The sequence below is a fragment of the Enoplosus armatus genome, chromosome 22 (genome assembly GCF_043641665.1).
Source record: "Enoplosus armatus isolate fEnoArm2 chromosome 22, fEnoArm2.hap1, whole genome shotgun sequence".
Classification (NCBI taxonomy): Eukaryota; Metazoa; Chordata; class Actinopteri; order Centrarchiformes; family Enoplosidae; genus Enoplosus; species Enoplosus armatus.
Genome location: NC_092201.1, coordinates 3597238 through 3623831, shown reverse-complemented (window position 1 = coordinate 3623831; position 26594 = coordinate 3597238). Strand labels below are relative to the sequence as shown.

At 43.0% G+C, this 26594-nt stretch overlaps 1 protein-coding gene across 1 annotated transcript; it reads left to right on the top strand.

The window, feature by feature from the left end:
• The first annotated feature begins 2059 nt into the window (after nucleotides 1–2059).
• Nucleotides 2060–26594, top strand: ntn4 (netrin 4). Its single transcript, XM_070928787.1, has 10 exons — nucleotides 2060–2341; nucleotides 3853–4406; nucleotides 10403–10681; nucleotides 15936–16062; nucleotides 16960–17145; nucleotides 22985–23198; nucleotides 23323–23417; nucleotides 23907–23975; nucleotides 24213–24386; nucleotides 25299–26594. Exons 1-10 carry the CDS (start codon nucleotides 2296–2298, stop codon nucleotides 25436–25438), a joined length of 1884 nt encoding a protein of 627 aa, XP_070784888.1. The 5' UTR covers nucleotides 2060–2295; the 3' UTR covers nucleotides 25439–26594.

Below are 26594 nucleotides of genomic sequence, written 5' to 3'. Positions count from 1 at the left end.
TATTTAAAGTTGTTTATTTGGCATTGAATAAATAATGTAACGATAAATACTGTACAGTTAATTATTGCCTAGAACCAGGGCTTTAAATGTGAGTCCCAGCCGCGGTTGAGGAGGGAGCTATTCAGCCTGTGTAGCTCTGCGTGAGGCTACATTATCTTTCTGCTGCCTTTAACTTGTTGGTATCGTCATCTGGAGGAAGACGGCTTTGTTGAAGAGGCCGGTGGGATCATTCCAGTCTGATGCCAAACGGCCCTTTGAAGTCTCCGCACAGCTGAGAGACAGAAGTTAACACTGGATGGGCCTGTGGAGAGGACGAGCTGCAGGAAGCGTAAAGCATGGGACTCACAAACCTCCTCAAGTCCACTGAGACATGAGAGGCTTTAGCCACGCCAGCTGCATGTCTCTGTGGACGGCACTGACTGAAATATCTCAACAACTATCGGATGGATTGTCATGAAATTTAATAAAGACCTTCACGTCCTCCTCAGGATGAATTGCAATAACTTTGGTGAATTCTCCTTTAGCGCCATCATCAGGCCGCAATACTAATGACATTCATGCTAACATGCTACACTAAGATGATGAACATGGTAAACATTATACCTGCTTAAAGGAAGGAGTTTGACATTTTGGGGAACTTCCCTATTCGCTGGTTAGCTTAGCTTAGCATAAGGACTGGAAACAGGGTTTAAAAGAGTCTAAATCTCTGAGAAAGATCATAGTTTTCTTCTAGGACCGATGACTGAACCGGGACAGACAGAACAAAGCGAACAGGTGAGATAGTTTCATTTGGCTCACTGCTTATTGGACACGGGTCAGATGCACAGAAAGCGGGTCATGGTCCGATTACACAGCAGACAGAGAAGCCAAAGCCATGCTGTGTTCACTGGAGCTTGACCCAAATGGGCCGGAGCTGAAAGAACAGTTTTCCAACATCAATTTCCTACAAATGCTTCTGTCTTTTTGTACCATTACTGAGCACAGGGGGGCACACTGTGTCCTGCACTCTGGCAGGCTGGAACACCAGTATCAAGTACTCAGAGTTGTGGTAGTTTGAAGCTTCTTTTTAAAAGCATAAAATTGTTCATTTTTTCATGTATGAATGCCTTCACCCTGCCCCTCTCTATGGGCTGCTGAGCAGCCTTTGTTGGGAGTAGACGGCCATGTGGGAAGTAGAACTGGAATTAAAAAAAAAAAAGCTTTTCAATTTATTGGCTTGCATATTTCACTGGTTTTGTATGGACACCAACAATGTTGTCAACAAAGGCCGCGGCCCGGGTTCAGCTGAGCAACCAATCGGCGTAATTTGAAGTGCGTCAGCGGCTCATCCTGCATCACTTTGTGTGTGTGTGTGTGTGTGTGTGTGTGTGTGTGTTCTCCATCCAAAGCCAATTAGTCAGAAATGTGGATATGAGCACTCATTTACGCCCCAGCTTTTCATCAGACTCCACGTGGTCTGTGCAGGGGGTCCCAAACTCTGTCAAGTCCCGGACCCCTGGTATCAATATGTACTTTTACTTGAGTATTTTGAGTACTTTATACTTATTTGATACTTCACAGATGTATGCATTATGTAATATTATAGATTAAGACAAAACTTTATTGAGGGGATTCACAAACTACCCAGCAGATAAAATATATAAAGTAGCTACAATTAGCTTCAACAATGATTTTAATACAAAAATATAATTGTTTTAATTATTCTGAAATGAGCACTTTTGGTATTTTGCCAGTGCTTTTGTATTTCTACACTGAGTACCTCAACATGTGTACTTAAGCACAGTACTGGACTGGCTGTGGGCTCCATCTGTGGCAGCTCCGCACTTTAACTGGAATGTTCCTTTAAGCCCGAGAAAAAATGCGGAGGAGAGGCGGAGCTGCTGCCGCTGTCACTACACCACCTCTCCGGCTCTCTGCGCTCCTTAGAAATAGATGTGCGGGGCAGAGCGGGCAGCAGGCGCACACTGTGGGGAAATGAAACACGCTGCAGGTCCCGGAGCAGCAGACGAGCTGGCCAGACCCGTTCACTCCTTCATCATCTTCCTCCTCTTCTTCCCCACTCTTCTGCTCTCTCAGCGGGACATCACACACCGTCCGGGATCATGTTGTTTCTTCATGAGTTATTATCGCCTTATTGGATCGCAGCTGAGTGAAAGAGAAAGTCCACACTGGATTTGAACCTACGCACTTGTCTGTTCTCTGGATGAGCTCTCTGCATACTTGATGTGTGAATAACTCCGGCGGGGTTTTCTCCCTCTTCTCACATATTTTGGATTATTCCTGCCACGAGGAGATATGTCGATTTTATTTGTAATCAGCCTGGCCGTGTTGTCAGAAGCAGGTTAGTGTGTGTTGTTTTTAAAACATCCTATTGTCAGTTATTGTCACCGGAGCAACAATGTGCTGTTGCCCCTCAGGGAGAAATGCAGCAATGCAGAAGTCGCCTGGATTTTTAGGCAATTTAATTTCTGACTGGAAGGGTTTCTACTCTGGATTTCTGACACATGAACCTACATATATAAAAAGTTTAGACTTAATTGTAAATAATAAGCTAAATTATTAAACTCCAGTTTCCATATTAACCTCTAAGAGACACAGAACAATAGGAGATATGTGCGAGCTTCATTGTTGTTCACTGCCACAGATTTGGATGGGGGTTTGGTATAAAAAACACAAGAGTTGTGATTTTTCTTTGAATTTACATTTAGATCAACAGTTTTCCAAATTAGGTACATCCAAGTCCCTTTAAAATGAAATATAGTTACGTTTAACACACTCTCTTGGTTATCAGTTTACCCTATTAATTAGCACATTGTGAGAATGAAAATAAATGATTACAGTCTTTCTCTCCCCCCCACCCCCCCCCCCCACCTACAGACAGTTATGTAATTCAGCATGAACTCCACTCTAACAAAAAAACACGCTTTTAGAAAAGGTTCCTCAGTGCAAAAGTTCATTAATCCAGGCTCTAATGTTTAATATGAGTCCATCTGTCAGGGGTTCATGACATGAAAAACAAAGAGAGCTCCAGGTTTTAGATAATAAATCCACGCTGGAAGATGACACTGTGGCCCTCAGGGGGTTTGCAAAGCGTCTGGAAAGCGTCTGAATGCTGCTCATCCTTCCCGAGCTGCCAAACCTTTTCTGTGTTAGAGTCCACGCTGGCTGCAGTCTGCGGCAGGCAGGTGCACAATGCCTCCATTATCCTTTTTGCATAACATTTCCGATCGAGGTAAATCACTTGACTTGTGTACACACACTTAGTCACTCTTCGCCCACTCACTCTCACACATACTGTTGTTAATACTTAGATTCAGGTGTGTCTGTTCACTGTTCACCAACATCTCCAAATCCTCCAAACCTAGATTTCTAGGGTCAAAGTGAGGCCTTTAATGCTGATTAACAAGATATTTCTTATCAGTTAATATGGTCAATTATTAGACGTTGGTCACGCAATTATCATCTTTAAGTGTTCTTCTATTGTAATGTTTGAGTTAAAAGGTCAATTCTCACTTACCTCTATGGTATCGAGGCATGCAGATAGTTTTGGTTTTATTTGTTCAGACTTTCTCTCTCTTCTTCTTCTTCCTCTCGACCAAAGAAATAGTCCCAGCCTTAAAGCTGTGTTAAAGTTAAATTTGGACAAAGAGTATCTGCGTGGCTAAACACCACTAGAGGTGTGTGATTTGGGTGAACTGACCCTTTAAGCTGAGGTGTAGTGAGTGCCACACCTTGCCATGCCCACCTGACACCTTTTTTTTTTCTTGTTTTCTCTAGAAAGCTGTTATGTCACCTCAGCCCATGTTTGCCAAGTACATGTGTAAACTCTCTTTTTTTTTTTTCTCCCTCCAGGTCTGTCAGTGGAGGTGTTTCGTGCAGGTGTGGCCCCTCGCTGTGAGAGCCGGGCCTGCAACCCCCGCATGGGTAACTTGGCCCTGGGTCGCCGGGTCCTGACGCAGACCGTCTGTGGCAACAACGGCACCGAGCTCTACTGCTCCTACTCCGACCCCAACGCCAACCTGGCCTGCGGCGCCGCCAAGTGCGCCAAATGCAACGCCGGCCTGCCTCTCCTGTCCCACCTGGCCGGGGCCATGTCCGACTCTTCCTTCCGTCACCCCAACACCTGGTGGCAGTCGGCGGATGGGGTGGAGTCTGAGACGGTGCAGCTGGACCTGGAGGCGGAGTTCTACTTCACACATCTCATCATAGTGTTTCGCTCACCGAGGCCTGCTGCCATGACCCTGGAGCGGTCGCAGGACTTTGGGAGAACGTGGAAGATGCTGCAGTACTACGCCACCAACTGCAGCGCCACCTTTGGGCTGGAGGAGGGAAAGGCAGGCGGGGGCCGGGACGGGGCCACCTGCACCTCCAAGTACTCCGGGTCTTATCCCTGCAACCGTGGAGAGGTGAGGAGGGAGCTCTATGTCTCTTACCTTTACATCAGACATTAAAAACTGTCTGAACCACACTGGATCGAATAACTACATGTAATGTTAAACACACGCAGCATTTTAGCTTTTTTAAGCTCATTGTTTTGGTTTTTCCAGCCCGCAGCTTTGCTGTTACTTTACTGTTCTCCTCAGCATCATTTCCAGCAGCACAACCCACTGTACACTAACTGCTCAGCACCAAACAACAGACAAAGTTAGCAACTAGCTTGAGCATTTAGCAAGAGCCAGATGTTTTCCAAAGGAGTTGGCGAAGACCAAAACATATTGAACTTACACTGTGTCAACACAGGAGGCGTTCAGGCGCAACTGTAGTTACGCACGTAAAACGGAAGAAAATAAACTTGAAGTTTCAAGTTTTTACAAGTGTAACTACAGTGATTGAGTATTCGGGTTATGGTGAACTTGTTCCCAAACATAACAACTTGATTGGGTGACTATATGTCAAGGTTGTACAGCTTGTTGCGCTGCCCCCAAGTGGCCAAAAACAAACAACAAAAAAACCCCAAATGAATCTCCAGGAGGAGCAACAGAGGAGGGAAAGAGTAGAAAGAAGTAGCAGTTGTTGTGATAAAAGTAAGTAATATATCATATAAAAAAAGTTTGAGAGTTTCAAGTGTCAAATCGTATTTCTCTTAACCAAAACACACTTTGCCTTTTCTCTTCGCAATTCACGACTACCTGCCAGAAGTGCTTTGTATGATCAGATTTGTATCAAGTCTTGGTCGAATTCCCACAATTCCTCTTAATCCAAACACGCTCAGAAAGCAGGTTAACGCAGGTGGAAAGGAGGGCGGATACACACCTGCAGTGAAACGCTGGAGGGGGTGACAGAGAGCTTCCTGCTCAGTAGGCATCCTCTTCTTCCTCTATGAATGAATTGTTAATGATGTCATATCCCACATGCCTTGTATGGCAGACGCTAACAGACACATGCTTTTCTAATCAAATGATTTAAAGTGCATCCTCACCAATCATCACCCCCCCCCCCCCTACTGGAACAAACTCTCTGCAGTAAGTCACGCAACATGCAAGAGTGATACGGCGTCGTTAGCAGAGTGAAAGCGAGCGCGCAGCCAGGTGGGGGAAGCTCTGCGAGTGTGTGTGTGTGTGCATGTGCATGAGTGAGTGTTTAATAGGCGTACTTTGACTGTAGCACGAGAGGCCTTCCTGAAGTCCATTGATGTTTAATTGAAGCGGTGTGTGTCGGGAGCTGCTCCACAGATGTGTGTGGAGGCGCATGCTAAGCACAATGCTGCTCCGGACTCCCTGCAGCGCTCTCATATGTAATGTGTGTTTACAGGCGGCTGTTACGGCCTTATTCTGCTGCTGTATCATAACTCGTTCTCTATCTACTCCTGCTGTGTTACTTTGTACTTGTGTTTGCATTTTTGGGCCTGAACACGTAAGAAAGAAACCCAAGAATTTGCCTTTTTTTACATTTATTACATGATTTTCGTTCCATCTTTTGTGCATGATGGTGTGAAAACAGCAGCTTCTTTTCCCGTTTCCTGTTTCCGTCTCTCTCTTGACTCTGTGCTTCACATATTGGTTAACGTATGTCTCAGCCACCTGTGATAGGAGCATGACCTCCGACCTCTAACCCCTCAACTGATGACCCGGAGGTTAACAGAAGTCAAGTAGCGCTCTGACAGATCAGCAGCTGCTGCTGCTCAGCTGTTCACACACTTTCTGCTTCAGTGTGTTTTTGTTGTGATTGTACGTCACCTATAATGACAGTGGAACAGTCTATTACCTGTGCAAGGTGTTGACAGCAGAGCCTTATACTGCAGTGTGTATGAGTATAAACATGGATGTGCACCTGCCTATTTGTGACGTTTCCACAGACTTACATCTATTTTAGTTTCAAGGTTTATTTATTGATCATTGACCCTGGAAATTGCAGTTTGACAAAACATTGTTGTCCACTAACTGGATATGTATCTTGTTGTCATGGCGAATAAATATGAACATGGAAATTATCCTCTAACCTCAAATGTTTCAGCAAATCAATAATTAATGGGTTTTAAACAAAAATACAACCTTATTTGCATAAAACGTACTATCACGTAGCACTGAACAGACTCGACAAAACATTTATTAATATTCAGAATCATTTAAGCCATTTATCAAGCAAAAAAAGACCTCTTCTGTGCTTCTCATGTGTTGATGTACTGCTATTCTCTGTTGTATATTATTGTAAATTGAATATTTTTTGATTTCTCACCTTTGCTTCTACAAAAGAAGCCATTTGAAGACATCACTTTGGACTCTGGGTACTTGTTATGAACATTTTTTGTATATCATAGACTAAACAATTCATTGATTTATTGAAGACGTAATCAACACATTATTTTATTTACAAACTTATCATGAAGCCTAATTCAGGCCTAATAAAGTGATCCGCCTGGGAAGGATTATCCTCCACCGCTTCAGAGCATGTCGTAAAAGCAAAGTAAATAAGACACATCGCCTGACTGATAACTTGATTTAAAGTTTGCCTGCGTGCACGTGTAGGGTTGCTGTTGGCTCAGGTTAACAGATGGCAGCGAAGGTTTTGGGGGTCGTACTGTAGCTGGGAGCGATTACAGGGAGCAGCTCTCTGCCTCTCGTCTTTCTCCCGCAAACATGAAAGCATGTCATCTCTTGCGCTGAAAGCTTTCCGTGTTCACCTGTAATGTGGGGAAAAGGTGCTGCGTGTGTGTGTGTGTGTGTGTGTGTGTGTGCAGTATGCAGGACTCCTTGTCTTATTTATGAGGTCAGTCGGGCTGGAAGAATGTGAGTGTTTGTTGTAGAGGCTGACCTCCTTAGGGAAGAGAGTGAGGCAAACCAGCCAACACACACACACACACACATATTCTTTCTCTTTTCCACAGTTCCTCGAACACACACCGTGCCCTTTCAGATAAACACACATACAGTCGGCTCTCCGTCTGTCTGCTGGGAAGGAAGTGCCGTTGCTCTGATGGATGTCGGTACTGTTGGCTAGACACCCATCCCCCCTCTCTGTTTCCCTCTCCGTCTTTCTCCTTCCATCAATGCCCATTGTGCCTGTTTACCAGATTACAGTCCACAGTGCTTTGATGGAATTACGCCTGTTAAAGCCAGACTTATTTTATTTTTCAGCCTGAAGTGGACACATGGCCCTCAGTGAACCCACTGCCTCAGACACAAAACAAGGCATTTGTTGCATATTTTTGATGGCAGGTATAAAACTTTGAAGACTACATCAACATTTTGTCTCTGTTTTCGACCTCCATAATTATACTACTGATTAAAATCCTCCAAAGAGCAAAGGATCTCAGATTCCACATTAGACACACAGCAGTATACATGTTTATAGTCAGTATTTTGTGAACCTGCACCATTTATCTAGCGGTCTTATTCTTTCCTGGTTTTTGTTGGGACATTGCGTCTGTTTGTTTTAGCATGTTAGCACCGCCAAGAGAGTGCAAAATCGTAGGAATATGTGTCATGTGTTCGTTCACGTACGTGTGAATCCTTGTTCCAGTGCTAGTAGAGGTCGAGATACAAAGAAAACAAGATCCTGCTTGTGAAAACATTCCTCCGCAGCACCACTAGTGGTCAAAAACTCCACAGGGTACCTTTTTTTTTAAGTAGACTTTTATTTGATCAAATTTAACAATCTGCATGTCTCAGAGACGCTTTAACAGCATCTGTGATGTTTGATCAAGGCCTTAGTTTCGCTTTGGGCTCGGCAGGGAAATAAAATGAATGAACTAATAAATAAAAGCGGTTTTCTACCTGTATACGCTTCATGGAGTCCTCTTAAAAAAACACGTAACTGTCAGCCTGGTGAAGAGAGTTTGGTCGGCCACTGTCCTCATTGTCAAACGCAAGCTGGACCCACTTTAGGTTTGGTTCTCAGTTTGGGTTTCCTCAAGATTGTCACCAAAAAAATATCCACATGAATGTGCACCGTAGTCCTAAAATAGTTTAAAAAGCAATAAACAGTTAAACAGCCATTCTGCTTGGCCCGTTAAACCCCTTAAGCACTCTTGGGGTGTCCCCAGACTTGCACCTATTCACGGCTCAGATTAACATAAACGTGGGTCTCATCAGCATATTTGCGAACACTGATATCTTCATTCACATTCAAAGGAAAACTATGAGGCGTGATTGTGTAGTAAAAGCCCCAAGAAGCCCTCTGGTTGTGTAAAGAGATGCTCGACGCTGATGTTTGTGTGCATGCCAGTGTGGCTGTGTGTGTGTGCTGGTGTTGCTGTGGTGTCACCGGGCTGTCGCAGGCCTTTTGTCCGGCCCTGAGTTATGTGAAGCTGCATCTCCGTCCCCCGTCTTTGTCTGGCCCTGCTGTCCGTGCTCTCCCGCGGACCGGGCGCCCCTCGTCCTATTTGTCGTGTTCTCTTAATTGTGGACCACAATGCCGCGACCCCGTGACCTTTTCCAACAACAGGGAAATTAATAGTGCTCCTCCTATCACGCTCTCGGCCAGTCATCCTGCCAATGAGGGAGCCGCATGTGGGCTTTGCTTGTATCTCGACCGAAGCTTCAACCAAAGAAAACACTCACTCACACACATAAACACACACACTACACATCCCATGATATCAATGACAGCCAGTGACAACAACACCCACTTTATAAAGAGACTACAAACACACACATTTCTTTCACAGCGAGAGTTGGGGCAGACACCAACTTTTTTGCCCCCGACAACAGCAGCGGTGTTGGTTGCTAGTGGCAGCAGTAGCCATGGCGATGGCAGCCCATAAAGGGATCTTCGATTTGAAGGATGTCCAGGGACCAGAGAGAGAGAGAGAGAGAGAGAGAGGTTGGGCGCACTCATTTAAGGACACCCAGCACCCTCATGGTCACGTGAGGACGTAGTCAATGACGGCGGGCTATAAGGTCAGAGTTTAGGGCACAAATGATACCAAAACAAATCCCCATTAACATGACAGATGTAGTGACATGAGTAGCATCAATGATCCCGATTGTGCCCCTGAATGCAGCCGTCTAATCCCTCTAAATCATGAAGTGGGGCTGCAAGAGAGAACAGTGTCCCGTCTTCTCGTTTGTGCCATTGAGATTTGTATTATTCTTTTCCGTGATTAAAGACATAAAGCAAAAGTAAACCAAAGAGGATGGAAAACATATAACACTCACCCCCATCAAGTCTTAAAAGGTCCAAAAAGTTCATTTTTTTCATTCATTCAACATTCAAGAAACTCAAAGGGACACATTTTTATGCTCTTTTACACAAGATTTCATTGATTTGGCTAAATTAAATACTGATTTCAGGTGTGGTTGTTGACAGGAACCTGTCTACACCAAAATGAAATGATTAGTAGAACAGAAAGTCTGTCGCTATGTCCAGAAGTGCTTGATTTTGGCTTATCAAAGTCCTTAAATGTTGCTATTCAGATTAGGAGCAAACGCCTGTGCAGGTTAAGCAAGTCGAGACGTGTCACAGAACTTTTTTGATGCATTTGGCTGTTAAAATATAGCTTTGCTGAGCCAGTCAATGCTCCAAACTCAGTCTTTGGTCAGATGTTTTTTTTGTCTAGAAACATCTCCTGAGAATCTGTTGAGTTTGGCAGCTTGAATGTTGACCAGTCACCTCTTTAAACTCACAAACTTAATGGGTTAGTGTTTGAACTAGCACTGTTCTGCAACTACAACAACAGCAATATATTTTCCATCTAAAAATCAGAGGAAAAGACTACTGACAGCCCAGACAGCCACCAGCACGTTCCTCCAGTCAAGTGTTCACGGAGGTCTGTCTTTATTCGGCTACCTGAATTGTGATTTCTGCTCAGATTGCAGGTTGCTGTTGTGTCTTTTGCTGTGTTAAAACATTAAGCACATTAACACATTAGGAATGTTTGCCCGTAAAGATTCAGAAGGTAAAACAACTTCCATAGCTGATAAATTATAAAATGTGACAGAAGATTTCTTTCTCGGACTAACAGGTGATCTACCGTACCCTCCCAAAGTGGGAGTCTCTGGATCCGTTCGGGGCGGAGGGCCAGCAGCAGCTGAGGGTAACCAATATCCGAATCCGACTCCTGAAGCAGCAGCCGTGTCCCTGCCAGGCCAAAGACCTCGCCGCCGCACATGAAGCTCTTCCCAGCCGGCATTTTGCCATCTATGACCTCATAGTGAAGGGAAGCTGCTTCTGTAACGGACACGCAGAGCAGTGTGTTCCTGCTCCGGGGTACCAGCCCATCAGAGACCGGACCAACCATGTGGTAAGAGAGGAGCATCGAGTGTTTCAGCTGTTCATCATGTGTATTTGAGTGCGTTTGTTTACTATAAACATGTCAACATTTACTATCAGGCCTCTAAAATGTCTTGAACTAACTATTATTATTTTTACTTTACGATTAAAAGTAAATGTATGCTAATATTTACATCCAGAGTTTCTCACATCACACGTCTTCGTACTCATTGTTACCTTCTTGGCATGTTACCACCACCACTAGTTAGAAACTGACAGCCAAGAAACTGGTAACGTTAACGCTTACTCTCCTCTGCAGGTTAGTCCAGCATCTCTCCTTATTTACGAAATAGTGCACTACATCTACAGTCCATACAGGCCATGTTATTAGACCGTCAGAGTCTGAGTGTGAAGTGTATGCATTATGTATGGCCTAAATCTCAATTTACTTAACTATAGAGTTATGTATTCAGTGTCTATTATATAGTGAGTAGTGAATGAATGAATGAATGAATGAAGGAGTGATTGCAGACACAGCCTGCATCTTGTTTGACCCTTTCTTCTTCTTCTCCTTCTTCTTTTATGGCTTGCATGCACTACACATTTACATTATCATATCACTCATGAGTTTGTGCTAATAAAGCATGAGATACAAACAAAATGGGAACCCACTTGTCAAAACATCGCTCCAAAGCACCTCTAGTGGTCAAGAGCTCCATGGGACCTTTTAAAATTTTGAAATATAACAAAAATTACATTTACATTACATTTGTCTTGTAAAAAGTAGTTTAAAATCTTAACTCAAGGCCCCCCTTAGTAGCCTCACAGTCTGTTGAAAGCTTGTTGCTTGATGCTGTGATACTTGTTTTGACATTTGTTTCCATCCTTCAGTTTCTCTTGTTTTGATAATTATCATGAAGTAGTCACGCCCCGTGGGCCGGCTTTTCACTTCATATAAGGATATCAAGATCATAAGGCTTGATACTTACAGACTAAATTACTTGTTCGTTTTGTGCTGGCAGTCGTCATAGTAACAGACTGAAGGGGGGGGGCGACACCTTTCTTTCTCCTGCTGCCTCTTTTCTTCTGGTTCTGTCTGGTCAGATAAACAGCTGCCTTTCCGCTGATAACAAACCCAAGAGATGTAGATATTGATTCAGCCGAGGGTTAATGACGGTGTTGATGTGTGTGTGTGGTGTGTGTGTGTGTGTGTGTGTGTGTGTGTTGATGAAGGTGTGATTCTGTGTTTTTCCTGGTTGTCAACCATGAGTGTTTCTGAGCCGGGCCCCTATCACGGCCATCTCCACAAACAGAAACGCTGGATGACTTTGAAGCCGAGCTGCAATCAGCGAGGCTCGACGGGGAAAGTGAGAGTTTCCTTTACAACGTATATAAGCAAGGACAAAACAAATCCTCTACCTGAATATATACAGCAGTAAAGCCCACTGATAATGGATGTTTAAGGCTGATAGGGATATATGTATTTGTTATTTACTCGTTTTTCTGCATAAACAAAACAACACATGGATCTCTTGTTTTTTTAAAGAAGATATGCACTGAAATGGACATTTTACAGCTGAAAAATAAACTTGTGAGTGCTCTCTGGATCACTTGTTTTCAGCTACCTCAAACATATTTTTGGCATTTCTGTACTGAAATGTCTTCATACTTATCGACAAATGCCGATACAATGTATTTGTGATTAGCTAATATCATCCAATATATTGGCTTGTTCGCTTTGCAGCTGAGTAAAGCTCATATTTCATCCTGATACGAAACAGAGAAAATGTTTGGCGTCATACTTGATAAATGAACAAGACGATTCATGTGTTTTCTTTTCTGATTCCAGCGTTTTCTGTAATGAAGCTGCTGACAGCCGATTTATTGGGCACAGTCTTTAAATCTTTAAATCTGACTATTTTCATGCCAAGAAATTCCAAGTGGCTCTAGCGAGTGTTTTCACCAGGATTTCCTTCTTTTGAGGGCAGAAAATCCTCTGAAACAGTCTTTAGAGCACAGAGCTGTGAAACTCTTTTGCACGCCAGGATAATAATAATAATAATAGACCATTTTAATGATTACTTGTGTGGAATATGACACCAAGTGGCTGATGTTCATTTTTCATCACAAATATTAGTCCAACTGCACCCAAGACTTAAAGTATGAACAGTAAATCCTTCTGAAATGTCCTCACAACATTACCTCAGGTCATGGAAGCGCCGCTCTGCTGTGTGCCATGCGGGAGCGTTCGGTAAACACACACAGAAGTTACATAAGCGCCTTTTCCCGCCTATCAGCGGTTTGTTTTGTGTCTCTGTTTCGACCCAGAGCCGCCGTTTCTGGCAAAACCCAAACAAGCAGAGCGGCTCAAGATGGGAGATGAGGGCAGAGATTACTGATCACTCAGGGAAGGGAGGGGAAGGGTGTGTATTCAGATCCTTTACTTCAGTAAAAGTACTAATACCACACTGTGAAAATACTCCACTACAAGTAAAAGTCCTGCATTCAGACCCTTACTTGAGTATGTAAGTATTATCAACCAAATGTAAGTTTTCATTGTGCAGTAAAATGTCCCCGTCGGTGTTTTACTTTTATATATGATGTTCATATTTATATTCGATGCTTCATGTTTTATAAGATCATCATATGTTTGTCGCGTCGCTGTCCTGTGAGAACCAAGTGTCTCTAAAAGTTCAACACGTTTTCAGCTTTGTGACGATGCATTTTCCAGCTGATCCAAGGAGGGTTTTAAATGGTTAATTTGGCTTAAAGAAGTAGGAGAACTTTCTCAACCCATAAAGGAAAACTTCATCCTTCAGTTTATAAGAAATGTTCACATTCAAAATCATCACATCTGGAGATTCATGGTTTTCACTGGACAGGAAGGGTATGAGAAATTATAATCTGAAGAGTAACTAAAGCTGTCAGACAAACGTAGTGGAGTAAAAAGTACAATACCTGCAGTAGAGTACAAGTATTAAGTGTCATACAATGGAAATACTCAAGTAAAGTACAAGTACCTCAAATTTGTACTTGAGTACGGTTCTTCCTGTACGCTAACACGCTAACACACAGTGCAGCAATATGTTCTTTTATGTACAGTAAGTCTTGTTTGTTTGGTCTGCTGCTCAAAGAGTGTGTGTGTGTGTGTGTGTGTGTGTGTGTGTGTGTGTGTGTGTGTGTGTGTGTGCAGTAATCAGCGGTGAAAGTGGCTCTGATACGTCGAGTCATTACTGCCCAGACAAGTTTGTTTATACTTGTTTTTTTGTGCTGCTGCCCCCCCCCCCCCCCCCCCCCCCCCCCACACACACACATACACACACACACACACACACAAGGGGGTTTTGCGGTTCAGGGTGATTACACTGTCTGTTAGTTAGCCACAAAGCCAACGCATACACACACATTTACACATACACACACACACTTACACACATAATGACATCCAGGGACAGCTACTGGAGTTTTAGCAGTAATTAGTCCAGCCATGAGTGTGTGTGTGTTTCTTTCTCTCTGTCTGCCTCTCCTTTCATCTTTCTTTCCATTTCTTTTACTCACTTCTTCCTTATTTATTTGCCTCATTTGTCTCGCACAGCCACAGTCTGTTTAGGAGTACAAGAGGAGTACAAGAGGAGTACAAGAGGAGCACCCAGCCTGCAAAAACAGTTATGTAACATCTGGAAGAAACTTTCCAAAGAAGCATCGATTTTTAAAATAAACTAAATATACTAAATCACCGCAGTGATTAGATCTGTACATTAGAGGTGATCCCAAAAGAAGCAAAGGTCAATAGTTCATTGAGATTAGCCCCAGTTTTTTTTATTTGTATAACTTTTTTAGCATCTATATTGAAAATGAAAATGTGACAAGTGGAGGAGAAGGCGTTTGATAAACAGTGAAAGTTACATAAACAATGTAAAGTTTTGACTCAAAATGTTGTCAAATCCTTGATTAATTGAGTTCTATATAATGGCACAAGCTGCAGGATTTAATGCTTTTATCTCTGATGTTGTGCCCTTCTCCACTGTCACCTCATTCATCTGGAATGGAAATACTAAAAACACTCGTCCCTCTGGTAGCTTTCGGCAACATTATCAAAACCCAAATATCTTTCCGGGCTCTTCTCTGTCGTCTGCGTGGCAGAGTTTACATGGTTGCGTGTGTGCAGCTCTCAGTGTGTACATGTGTTAATTGTACCGTATCACGGTATGGTAAACATGTGAAATGGGTTGAAATACCAGCTGTCTGGACCCGAGCCAGCGGCTGCTGCTGCTGCTGCTGGCCTTTCCCCCCTTCTTCTCCTTCCTCCATGCCCCTCATTTCCCTCCACTCAGGACTTTTCCATTAATTACCTCTTCGTTTCCATTTTTGTGATATGTGTCATTAGGTCTATTTCCCTGGACCTCTCAATTATGCAATCACTCCCCTTATTAGTGTGATTGAAATGGTGTAAAATCAGTCGTGTGTGCGTGTGTTCAGGACTGATCTGGGGTCAGTTCAGACGGAGAACATGTTGGTCCTGGCCCTGTTCTATAGCATGTGGATGTGCTTAACTCTCAGCACAGTGTGTTTGCGTGTGAGTCACGGCCATCACACACCATGGGAAACAAACGCAAGAACGTGTGTGTGTGTGTTCTTGTGCAGTTATTTTCTATGTCTGTGTTAATGTGTGTCTACCTCTGTAATCATTGTATAATCGTGTGTGTGTGTGTGTGTGTGTCCTTCAATGTGTGTCCTTCAATCATTACCCAGCATACATGGCATTCCAGCTCACAGGAATGACAAGGAGATTGTTATTGTGCTCTCAGCGCTGCATACTTGCACTCTTCTCATACACACACACACACACACACACACACACACTCGTAAACACACACACACACAAACACACACACACACATACAGGCTTTTCAGACCAGAGGCCCGTTCTCGTTTCCAGTGATGAAGCCAAACAATCAATCTCCATTCACTAATTTCAGTCGAGAGATGGAGTGAGAGGAAATGGAGAAGAAAGGAGAGAGAGAGAGAGAGAGAGAGAGAGAGAGAGGCAGGGAGTCATAGAAAAGGAAAAAGTGAAGAACAAATGGAGAGAACAAGTGTGAAATCCAGAGTCCTCACCCCCAACAGGCTTGTCCTCACGTGGGAAACGTTCCTCTCCATCACACTGACCTCTTTGTTCCTCCCATCCTTCCATCTCTACCTCAGTCTATCATTTTTCTTGTTGCTAATGAGCTCTCTCTCTCTCTCTCTCTCTCTCTCACTCTTCCTCTCTCTTCCTCTCTCAGGTCCATGGGAAGTGTGTGTGCAGACACAACAGCGCAGGTGATCACTGCGAGCGCTGCGCTCCTCTCTACAACGACCGTCCCTGGCAGCCCGCCGACGGACTGACGGGCGCTCCGCACGAATGTCGGAGTGAGTCGAACAAACACAGTCGCACCTTTTCCTTCCTACAGAGTTCCTACAATTAAGATGTGATTCCTGGTAGTTTCAGGTGGTGCTAGCAGTGCCGTTGATGATGATAGGTCTATCATATGTGGTGTCACAAAGCAACAACAACTACTAGAACAAACAACTAAACAGTAACCACGCGGCTATTTACTGCTGTATCTGCAAAGTGCATGTTGAACAAAGCCTGATATCCAAGCCCTGGTGAGGATTCAGGGAGAAGATGGTGCTGGAATTAGCTGTAAAAACAAGCAGCATTTGTGAGAATCGGGGTGCACCAAATGGTAAACCAGTGCAAAGGGAAAGATTAAGAAAATAAAACGAGATTATAAAAAAATTGAGCGAAACAACTGGACCATAAACAAGCTTGTAAAAAGCATTGTTAAAAGTTCAAGTTATAGAAAGTTAGAAAAGTAGATTATAGAAAGTAGATTTTTATCACAAGTCAGAGCTGTGACACCAAGATTCATAGTAAAGGAAGACAAAGAGAAAAGGTGGCTGAAAGTGGATTTCATAAAGTCTCACAATGTCCATTAAAAACTTACCTTACCAGTAAATGATCTCATTAAAAATATTATTTTAATTCGAGCTGTGGAGCTATGATGAGGCGATCGTGTGACGTGAAAATAAAGTATATAGATATTATTGTGGAGAAACTATTGAAAGCTACCTTTCACCTTTTACCTTTTCAGACTGTCTGTTTCTATTCTGTAATGAATCTGATCAAAATGCCTCTCAAGTCATTTTAGATTTAGTGCTTCTCATAGTAAACATTCACAGATGAGTATATAACAGTCCTATATTTCAGTCTAAAGCCACAGTGTCCTTGTCGCTGATGCGTTGATTTGTTCCCTCTCCCACCAGAGTGTAAGTGTAACGGACACGCTCAGAGCTGCCATTTCGATTGGACGGCGTGGCGTGAGTCCGGCCAGCGCAGCGGAGGCGTCTGCGACTGTCTGCACAACACTGAAGGACATCAGTGTCAGAAATGCAAGGCCGGCTTCCACAGAGACCCCCAGAGACCACACACCGCCCCCGACTCCTGCAGACGTAAGACACACACACACACACACACACACACACACCAGTTACATCTTACATGTAAAGCGTGTTGCTCGTCACAGTGAACTTAAGTTGATAGTTCAGGAGCAGTGGAGTTGGTTTCTTATTGGCATCATTTGGTTATAAGTGATTTTAAATTAAAAAGTTTGCTTAGAAAATCAGCAAACTGTTCAGCAAGAAGAAAATAACACAAACGCACCTGGAGTGATGCTAACAAGGGGTACCGAGTAGTCTTTCCTTCAGGTGACAGTGAGCAGCAGGGATTATGGGAAATGTGGTCTTAAATTTGAGTAATAGTAGGCACCACTGATGTCAAACATGGTATTTATGGTAATTACGCCAAGGTATAAGATATATAAAGTGGTGTGGTCCTAGGAAGTAGTGAGCTAACTGTGAATTTACCAACGTTTATCGATTTTCCAGTGAAATTTGTGTTTTTTTCCATTTAACTTTAATACTGTGAGGGTAAACAAGGAAGGTTATGTTTCCTAGTGGTCATATATGTAAAGTCCTCATGATGCAGGACTCCACCAGCATTGGCAATGATATTTTGATGTCAAGAAATATTTTAATATCATAGAGTTTATCTTAAAATGAAGCAGAATTAGTCAAATCTGAACAAAATGATGTAAAATCAGGTCACCCATATCAAATATTTTGTCAAACTGACCACATTATATATCCTCAGAGAGCAGTCGTTGCTCTTTTTGGCCCCAAATTGTTGTGTGTTTATATCACAGGAAGGATTAGGTGCGGAGATGTTGCCATATCCTGTGTTTTGGCAAACTGACACCGAGAAACACAGCCACGACCACGACGTGTTAAACACACCGTAAAATGTCATGAAGCATAATTAATCATACCAGTGTTGACAAAACGTTGCTGGTGTGAATCACAACATTAACCTCATACACACCACACTGGCACGGCGCTCTTGTTCTCACAAGGAATGCAGAGGACTGAGATCGCAAGCCGGGACGTGCTGGATAATACTGATTCCTGATGGGCACCTGGCTCTGTGTGTGTGTGTGTGTGTGTGTGTGTGTGTGTGAGACGGCAGACGGCCCACGCTCCATCCAAGATTTACACCGTAGTTAATCATCAGATGGTGGCATTCCTACGTCTTGACTCAAAGCTCAACAAACAAACCCTGCTTGTCCATCTCGGCTTGTTTTGCAACGTTTTATGAGTGAGTCAGAGCTCGAGGAGCTTCAGTGTAATCATTGGTAGTAGTTGTAAATGTGTGAGGGTCCTCTGTGTGTGTGTTGGTGGGTGGGTTGAGCGGCGTGCTGCCCCCCGGTGATGAGACGAGTCTTAAGTAAACACGCGATAGTCATCCATAAACACACAGCAGTGGCTACATTCTCCCTCTGATTATCTGTCTGATTTGACCCAGCGAGCTCAGTCCTGCAGGTAGTCTGGACTCGCATGTGATCACCAGAACGTGTGTGTGTGTTCGTGTAGACGCACACGTTGAATTTAAAACAACTGTCAATTTGCACCAGACCATTTAAAAACACCTAGGAGGGGGAGTATGTGTTGGCTATCAGCCCAGTTTTATCACTCAGAGTCGGGATGTCATGCATGTTTTATTTATTTACTTTTCATATCAAAACATCCATTACAATAACAATACAAACATTTCTCTTTTTTTATTTTTTAACCCCCTCAACTCACCAAACTTTGTATCATAAACAAATAAATGATACAGAAATGATAATAAATAGTGGTACAATACAGATAAACATCAGCAATCAACAAGAATAAGAGTCTAAAGCCGTGCTAGCAGGTCTGTGAGGCTGTACTATGAGCTAGACGCTAACACCAGCATGCTAACACGCTCACAGTGGCAATGCTACCATGCTGACTATGCTAATGCTAATATTAGCTAATTAGCGCTACAACAAACTACAGCTCAGGTTGATGGAAGTGTCATTAGTTTTGCAGGTATTTGCCCATTAACCCATAATGTGTTGTCGACGTTAGCATTTAGCTCATAGTACAGCCCCACAGAGATGCTAGCATGGCTGTAGACTCTTAGTCTAGTTTTCCCCCATAAATCTGTAACCTTGTCACAGTCGTACATGTATATCAACCTCTTATGACAGCGTCAGTATAAATCTTCTCTTAGTCTGAGCCGAGCCATTCTGCTTGGAGTCCATTAGCATCGATCTTATCGGGGTCTCATAGTTGATGTATTGCATTTGGAGCAGAGGTATGCCGACATGATACAGCCTTATTCCACTGTTGTTCTTCAGTGTTGTCCTCAATGTATTTAACGCCATAGAGTTTAAGTGTGTCTGCATGTCTGATAAGGTCATAGACATTTAATGCTCCACCTTTGTCAAAACAGACGTGTTCTAGGGTTTGGATTTCAGCGATTGGCTTGGGTGCCGTGCGTGTGTTTTTGGCACCTGAAAACTCACCTGTGGTGTAACTAAGGAGGCTGAAGGGCTAATGATCCTCACTGACGGCTGATTGATGGAAAAAAGGGAGAAAAGGGAGCGATGGCATGCGTGGAGAACCCCTGAGACGAAGGTACAGGTTGTGAAATCCCACCGTGGCCGCTCGCTGACAATGGAGGAATTTCCCTCCGTCGTGAGGAACATTTTTTTCATACCAGGCTCCGAGGGGCCCTGGAAAGAAAACACTCCTGTCAAGCTCCTCGCATGCTCGTACACACCAAAACACTTTAGCGAGGGGGGGGGGGGGTTACAGTGTGTGTTTATATATGTGTGTGTGGGGAGTTTGTTGTCTCCACTGGCTGCTCAGGCAGGTGTCTTGTCATGTCTCAGGACACGCTCATGAAGTTTTCATAGTCAGAGCTCCTGCAGCTGACAACTATCTTAGATACACACACACACACATATTTACACACAGGAGTCCTTGTGTGGTGACCCCCTTCAAATGCTCATAAATTCTCACGCAGATATGTAAACACACACGCTCACCAAACACATCGTCACACGTGTTTTGGCTTTACGTGGTGCTGAGGCGGTGCTGTAATCTCAGTTAATTATTAACATGTGGAGGCTGCTCCCTAAACAATAGTGTGTGTGTGTGCGTGTGTGTGTGTGAGTGTGTGTGTGTGTGTGTGTGTGTGTGTGTGTGTGTGTGCCCTGTTCACACACACAAAGCTTCTCACTTTGTATATTGAAATATTGTCTTCTAATGTTCGTTATATGTCTGGTATTTGTGTGTCTTGTGTGTGCTTGCGTGCTTGTCCAGGCCTATAAATGTTATATCTTTATGATTTTATTGATACAGCGCAGTTCGGTCTTACGATAAGGTTTATCTTATCTTTGTTGTCCCGGGCGATTTGTCTGATGAAACGTCTCGTTGGAGCTCAGGCAGGTTGATGTGACATCGTTTTTACAGGCTGAAAGACACGGATGTGCTTAATCCGTAATTTGAGAAGTCAAATGTGGGAAAAGCAACATTCCTGCTCCCTTTTTATTGAGGAAATTCTGAGAAAAATATAATATTACTTTCATATAACCCACAACTAACCATGTGCACCCACTACTTACCAACCCACCAGCAGAAAAACATACGCGTAAATCATACATCAACAATCAATACAATCAATAATACAAAATATTGTACATGATTTGTTGTTATTGTTTTGTATCCTCACATTTAAGAAGCTAGAAATTGTGACCCTTGAAGTATTTTATGATGTTTATTTTCTATTGATCAACTAATCAGTTAATCTGTAAATAGTTTCAGCATTACTTTAGTAGTTTAAACATCTTTAAATGTCTCATTTTGTTCAACCAACAGTTCAGTCTGTCTGAAGTCAGGACCACGTGATGATTTCACGAGTTTTAGAGCATTTTAATCATTAAGTAATCAATTTAAAAGCATTAAATAGGCTTGAAAGTGTTGCTGTTTCTCTAGACTTTTCTCCGCAGTAACACTTCAGGAATGAGGCGAAGACACTTATGTGGTGAGATTGTTTTGTTGACGACTGTTTCCAAGGTCAAGAATGAACTCGGAGGTGTTTTTTAAAAGCGTGTCAGTTTGTTTACAGTCGACAATATCACATCATGAACTTTGGTTTGAGGGAAAACAACCTCTCGAACTACAACAATGACTCTTTTTTGCCTGTAATCTATAATCAAACAGCATTCAGGCCTCTGGGTGTACAGTAAGTAGTTAGAGTCATTTACTGCCAGTCGAGCTTCAAGCATCATTAAACAGCAGAGAAATGGCTCCAAACAACGCCCCCTCTTTGTGTCTCTCTCCTCGTCTTCTGCTTCTCCTTCACCGCGTCTCCCCCACCTCCCCTCCCTGCCCTCTCTCCCCGTCTGCCCCCGAGATAGGGATTTATGCAGATTTATGGGGGAGGTCTGACACCTCCTCCTGCAAAGGCTCCAGGTCGTAGTGTTGATAACAGTAGAAAGACAGCAGTCATTTTTTCTCAGACTACCAGTGGAAACGTGTGTGTGTGTGTGTGTGTGTGTGAAAGTATATTGTTTTTGGAGGTTGTTTAAAGAACACCCTATCAGCACACAATTAGAGGGGACATGAGGGAGGGAGAAAGCTGCAGAGAGTGTGTGTGATAAGAAAAAGAGAGAGGCCTTTGTATTACAAGCTCCTGCAACAATACAGACAGACAAATAGAACAACTGATGAGTGATGAAATACTTAAGTCCCGGTAATAAATTATAATTTGCACGTCAGCTTTAAAGACCTTTAGACTCAATGTGACTTTTTTTTTTTTTTTTTCATTTCGATTGTTTTCTATTCATCATGTTTTTGTATTTTTAGTCCGTGCAACAGTCTCAACAACTATTGGATGGATTTAAATGAAATGTTGATCAGACATTCATGGTGTCCAGAGGATGACTTCTGACTTTTCATTCAGCAAAATCCTCAAGTCAAAATGTATCTTAGTTTAGTGTTAGCATGCCGATATTTCTTACTTCTTCCCCCACTTAAATCTTGGATTCACTTATAGCTTCTTTCCAACGTTGGCATTTTGACTCATGTATAATGTCAATTTTTCCCATTTTTCTTCCTGTTGCGCTTCAGTTTTCCATTAAGAAGATTTCTTCAACGTTTATTTGCCATTAGTGTGATAAACAAATCAAATAATTTTCCAGGAGAATATATCCATGAATTGGGAATGATGTGTGGTGCATCTTTGTGGCATTAAATGCAAAGTATGTTTGATCATAAGTTCAAAATCAGGGGCTCGCTAAAGTCAGTAGGATTCATCCTCTGGGGATCCTGAATGTCTGCACAAAATATATCATAAATATTGTAAATATTCATGTGTGATGTGGCTCTTAATTCAAATATTGCAGCATTCAGAGTCACGCTGCCAGCATTGCTAAAAACTACAGGATGTAAAAAAGTGGTTTTTCAAACATCAACATATCATCGAAATGAAATGTGATACTTTGGTATAACCGCTGTGAAGAATAACACCATGGCTGAGACGAATGTTAGCCTCTGTTTGACACCAGAGACACGTTAACATTTAACCACATTGTCCCTGGTTTGACTCAGACCTCACATGTCACCCTTCTGTCTCTCTCTGTGTTTCCTGTTTTATTCTCAGCGATGTAATAAGGAAAAACAGCCAGACCACATCTGTAAATCATGGGGCTTCCTGTCACAAAAAGGGTGTTGCTGCTTTCCTGAATTATGTCATTCTTCCTCTTGATCTTTTTGGGGCTTTACTTTTAAAGTATTTTTCGTAGAGAAATCCCACTCAACCACAACGTTTGCCTCGAAATGATTTTGATTTATTGATGTCAAAATGCAGCACGTAAAACCTTCATATCTGAATTCATTCTCTCACTTTTTTCTCTCCCAGCATGCAGCTGTCACCCTTTGGGCTCTATGCCCTTCCACTTGGCTGACGGCTCACTCTGCGACCCCTCCAACGGGAACTGCATCTGTAAACCTGGAGTAGGTGGAGCCCACTGTGACAGGTGCATGGTGGGATACTGGGGCTTCCATGAATATGGCTGCCGTCCGTGTGATTGTGCAGGAGACTGTGATCCGTTTACTGGAGACTGTATGTTTGGGTGAGTAAAAAAAACCAAAACAGTTCCAATACCTTTTTAAACTTACAATTTGTTTAGTTTAGATTCCAGTTTACATCCCCATGTGTTTATGTTTGTGTTTGTGTTTGTGTTTGTGTTTGTGCAGCTCCGATCTGGATCTGTACAACTTAGAGGGAAACTCCAGCGAGCCGGTCAGGATCTTCAGAGCAGACGAACTCTTCTCTGCTCTCCACTACTCAGGTGAGATACACAGACAGTGTGTGTGTGTGTGTGTGTGTGTGTGTGTGTGTGTGTGTGTGTGTGTGTGTGTGTGTTATTCATCCTCCTCCACAGTCCAGTGACCAAGCATTAATGGTTAAGTAATGAAAGTCTTGATAGGGCCTTAGAAGGACATGGAACAAAGATGGATGTGTGTGTTTGCGTGTGTGTGTGTGTGTGTGTGTGTGTGTGTGTGTGTGTGTGTGTGTGTGTGTGTGTGTGCGCGCGCATGGACAGTTTCCAAGTGTCCCTTCTCGTAGACCCCCCACCACCACCACCATGTAACTGCAGCTTTCATAGGCACATTCCTCACTGGACACACACACTGTGCTTGCATTCTTAGGACGCCATGCACAGTATCTGAGACCACACACACACACGCACACACGCACACACACACACACACACACACACACACACACACACACACCAGTTATGTTACAAATATTAATCTGTGCCTGTCTCCCGCAGAGAAGTGTGAGTGCAAAGAGCAAGCCCTGACCAACAGTAAACTCTTCTGCACCATGAATTATGCATACGGTAAAGTGTGTTTCTTTTCCTCATTTTCTCATCTTGTCCTGTATGACAATTAAATAATAATTTGTATAGCTCCTCCGGTAGCGAAACAGGATTGCAGAGTCCTAACTTTTGGTTGAAAGTGCTCCTGAGTTTGACACTTGTGGGGGAAATATAGCACCTGTCTTAAAAACAAAATCAAATACACAAACATGTAGACTGAAGGTCTTATTACATCCTGTCTCTCTACCTGACTCTCAGTACTGAAGGTGAAAGTGCTGTCAGCCCACGACAAGGGCTCCCACGCTGAGGTGGAGGTCAAAGTTCAGAAGGTGCTCAGTCAAAACACCAAGGTGAAGATCCAGCGGGGTCGGGTCACGCTTTACCCCGAGTCCTGGACCGCACGGGGCTGCACCTGCCCCATCCTCAACCCAGGTCAGACCAACACAAACACTCACCTATGACTGTCTCACTCAGAGACTGGTCAAGTTTTCCTTAAATAAACACATAAATATATTCAAGCTTCCCACAGAAACCCAGAATAAACATAATAACAGAACAAAATAATCATGCACATGTGTTAAAAATCAGATCAAAATCTCACAAAATCAGCTTTTCGATCAAGATTTCAGATGAATTTATGTACTTTCTATAAATGTTACAGTACAATTAAATCAGATTTAAGTATTTTCCTCGACTTTTCAGCATGTTCCCCATCAAACAAACTGCGGTTCATATCAGAGATAGATGTGTGTCTGAACCATTTCTGATTTTTGATTAACAGATTAGGCAGGTGATATTCTATTTATCTGCTATTGTTAACAAATCCCATGAAAAGACCAAAACCAACAATAAATCTTACTAACAAGTGATCTTCTTCCTGTGAGCCATAGAGCTCCATTGTTGTCCAAAAACTATTAAAAAATACTTTGACTCAATCCCACATACAGCATCCTGCTGGCCCGAATACTCACTAGAGCAACAAATGTGGATTAATCCGCCACTGAAAATAGTCCCCAACAAATGCAGTATTTCCTCCTGTTTGAGAAACCAGCTGTTTAAGGAAATTATTTATCCTTTTTTTTTTTTTTTAATTAACTATGTAATTGTGACCAATTTTTAAAGATTCATCAGTAGGAACCAATGGGCTTGGTGTTGGGAGCCAAAGTCAGAAAGTATCGAGGGACGGACTAACGTGCTGTTGGTTTTGGCCCTTTCAATAACAAAAATACAGAATATCAACACCTTTTATTGATAATGTACAAGATGTCCTGATATACAATGCAAAATACATCAGTTTTGAACACTACATTTAAAGCGTCCCTGACCTTTGACGACATTCCTCAGGGGTGGAGTACGTTGTGGCGGGCCACTCGGACCGTAAGCAGGGCCGCCTCCTGGTCAACATGAAGAGCTTCGTCAAGCCTTGGAAAGCCAGCCTGGGGCGCAAAGTCCTCACGCTACTCAAGAAAGACTGCAACTGGTAGACCGACTGGGACACACAGACGAGACTGCTTTTTTTTTTAACAAAACAACGCAGTGGATTTGTGTCTTCTTGCCCTCCAGATGTGGAATATTGAATCGCACAGGTCTGGGAGCAGGTTTTGGGGGCTGAACTGAGACGATTGAAACCCCTTTATCTCTCTGCTGTTGTCCAATGAGAGCCTGACGCTAGTGGCGGACTGCACCAGCTAAAAGCACACGGGACTTAATTTTATTAAGACATATCTGCACGTTCCTAAGTAGGATTTCTTTGGAAAGAAATTGAGGAATTCAGCGCTATGGCCAAGTGCGCTCTCTGCTTTGAGTGATGCTCCCTGGACCCATTGACATACATTAAAACACACACACACACACACACACACACACACACACACACACACACACACACAGAAAGACTGAATCTCTTCCTCTCTGCAGCACTTTAGCCTAAGATGGACTGAGGGAATATGGACACACAAAGAGAGGAAGATTTAACACACACACACACTAAATGACCCCCTGACATGGACTGCGGATGGAGCATGTCCATTCCTTATGTGCCCCTTTACAGTGGACACACTCACTCACACAGGCAGCAGTGTGTGTGTGTGTGTGTGTGTGTGTGTGTGTGTGTGTGTGTGTGTGTGTGTGTGTGTGTGCTGCTGACATAATGTGCGAAGCACCCAGAGTGACGCTGAACAAGCCATACAAGCCACTACAGGTGGTTAAATCTTAGCCAGTCCAGGTGTGCCTGTGTTGAAATCAGAGTGAGTGGATTTTACCCCGAACGTGAATGTATTTGCCTGTTTTGCAAATGTGTGTGTGTGTGTGTGTGTGTGTGTGAGAGAGAGAGCGACAGAGAGAGAGAGAGAGTGGTTGAATGCAGAGGTATATTTACGAGCACAGTCCAGATTCAGTCCAGCTCTTTCTGTAGGTTTGTGTACACTTTCAAAAACAACCGTTCCAATGTTTCCAATGATACAGCGTCATGTATATTGATTCATCTCATATTACACTCCACTGCTGAATTCAGAAGATTCTTGTTATTCCTTCCTTTGTGCTCTTGTACAGTATTATTTGTATATATCTATATAAATATTATTGTTCATCTCTGTTTGATTGTTTTTGTATATGGTAATATTAAAGGATAATTCCAGCCTA

Coding starts and splice junctions, on each gene's coding strand:
- ntn4 (XM_070928787.1), top strand. CDS start 2,296: ATGTCGATTTTATTTGTAATCAGCCTGGCCGTGTTGTCAGAAGCAG. Junction 2,342..3,852: donor GGCCGTGTTGTCAGAAGCAG/GTTAGTGTGTGT, acceptor TTCTCCCTCCAG/GTCTGTCAGTGGAGGTGTTT. Junction 17,146..22,984: donor CGCCCCCGACTCCTGCAGAC/GTAAGACACACA, acceptor TTTCTCTCCCAG/CATGCAGCTGTCACCCTTTG.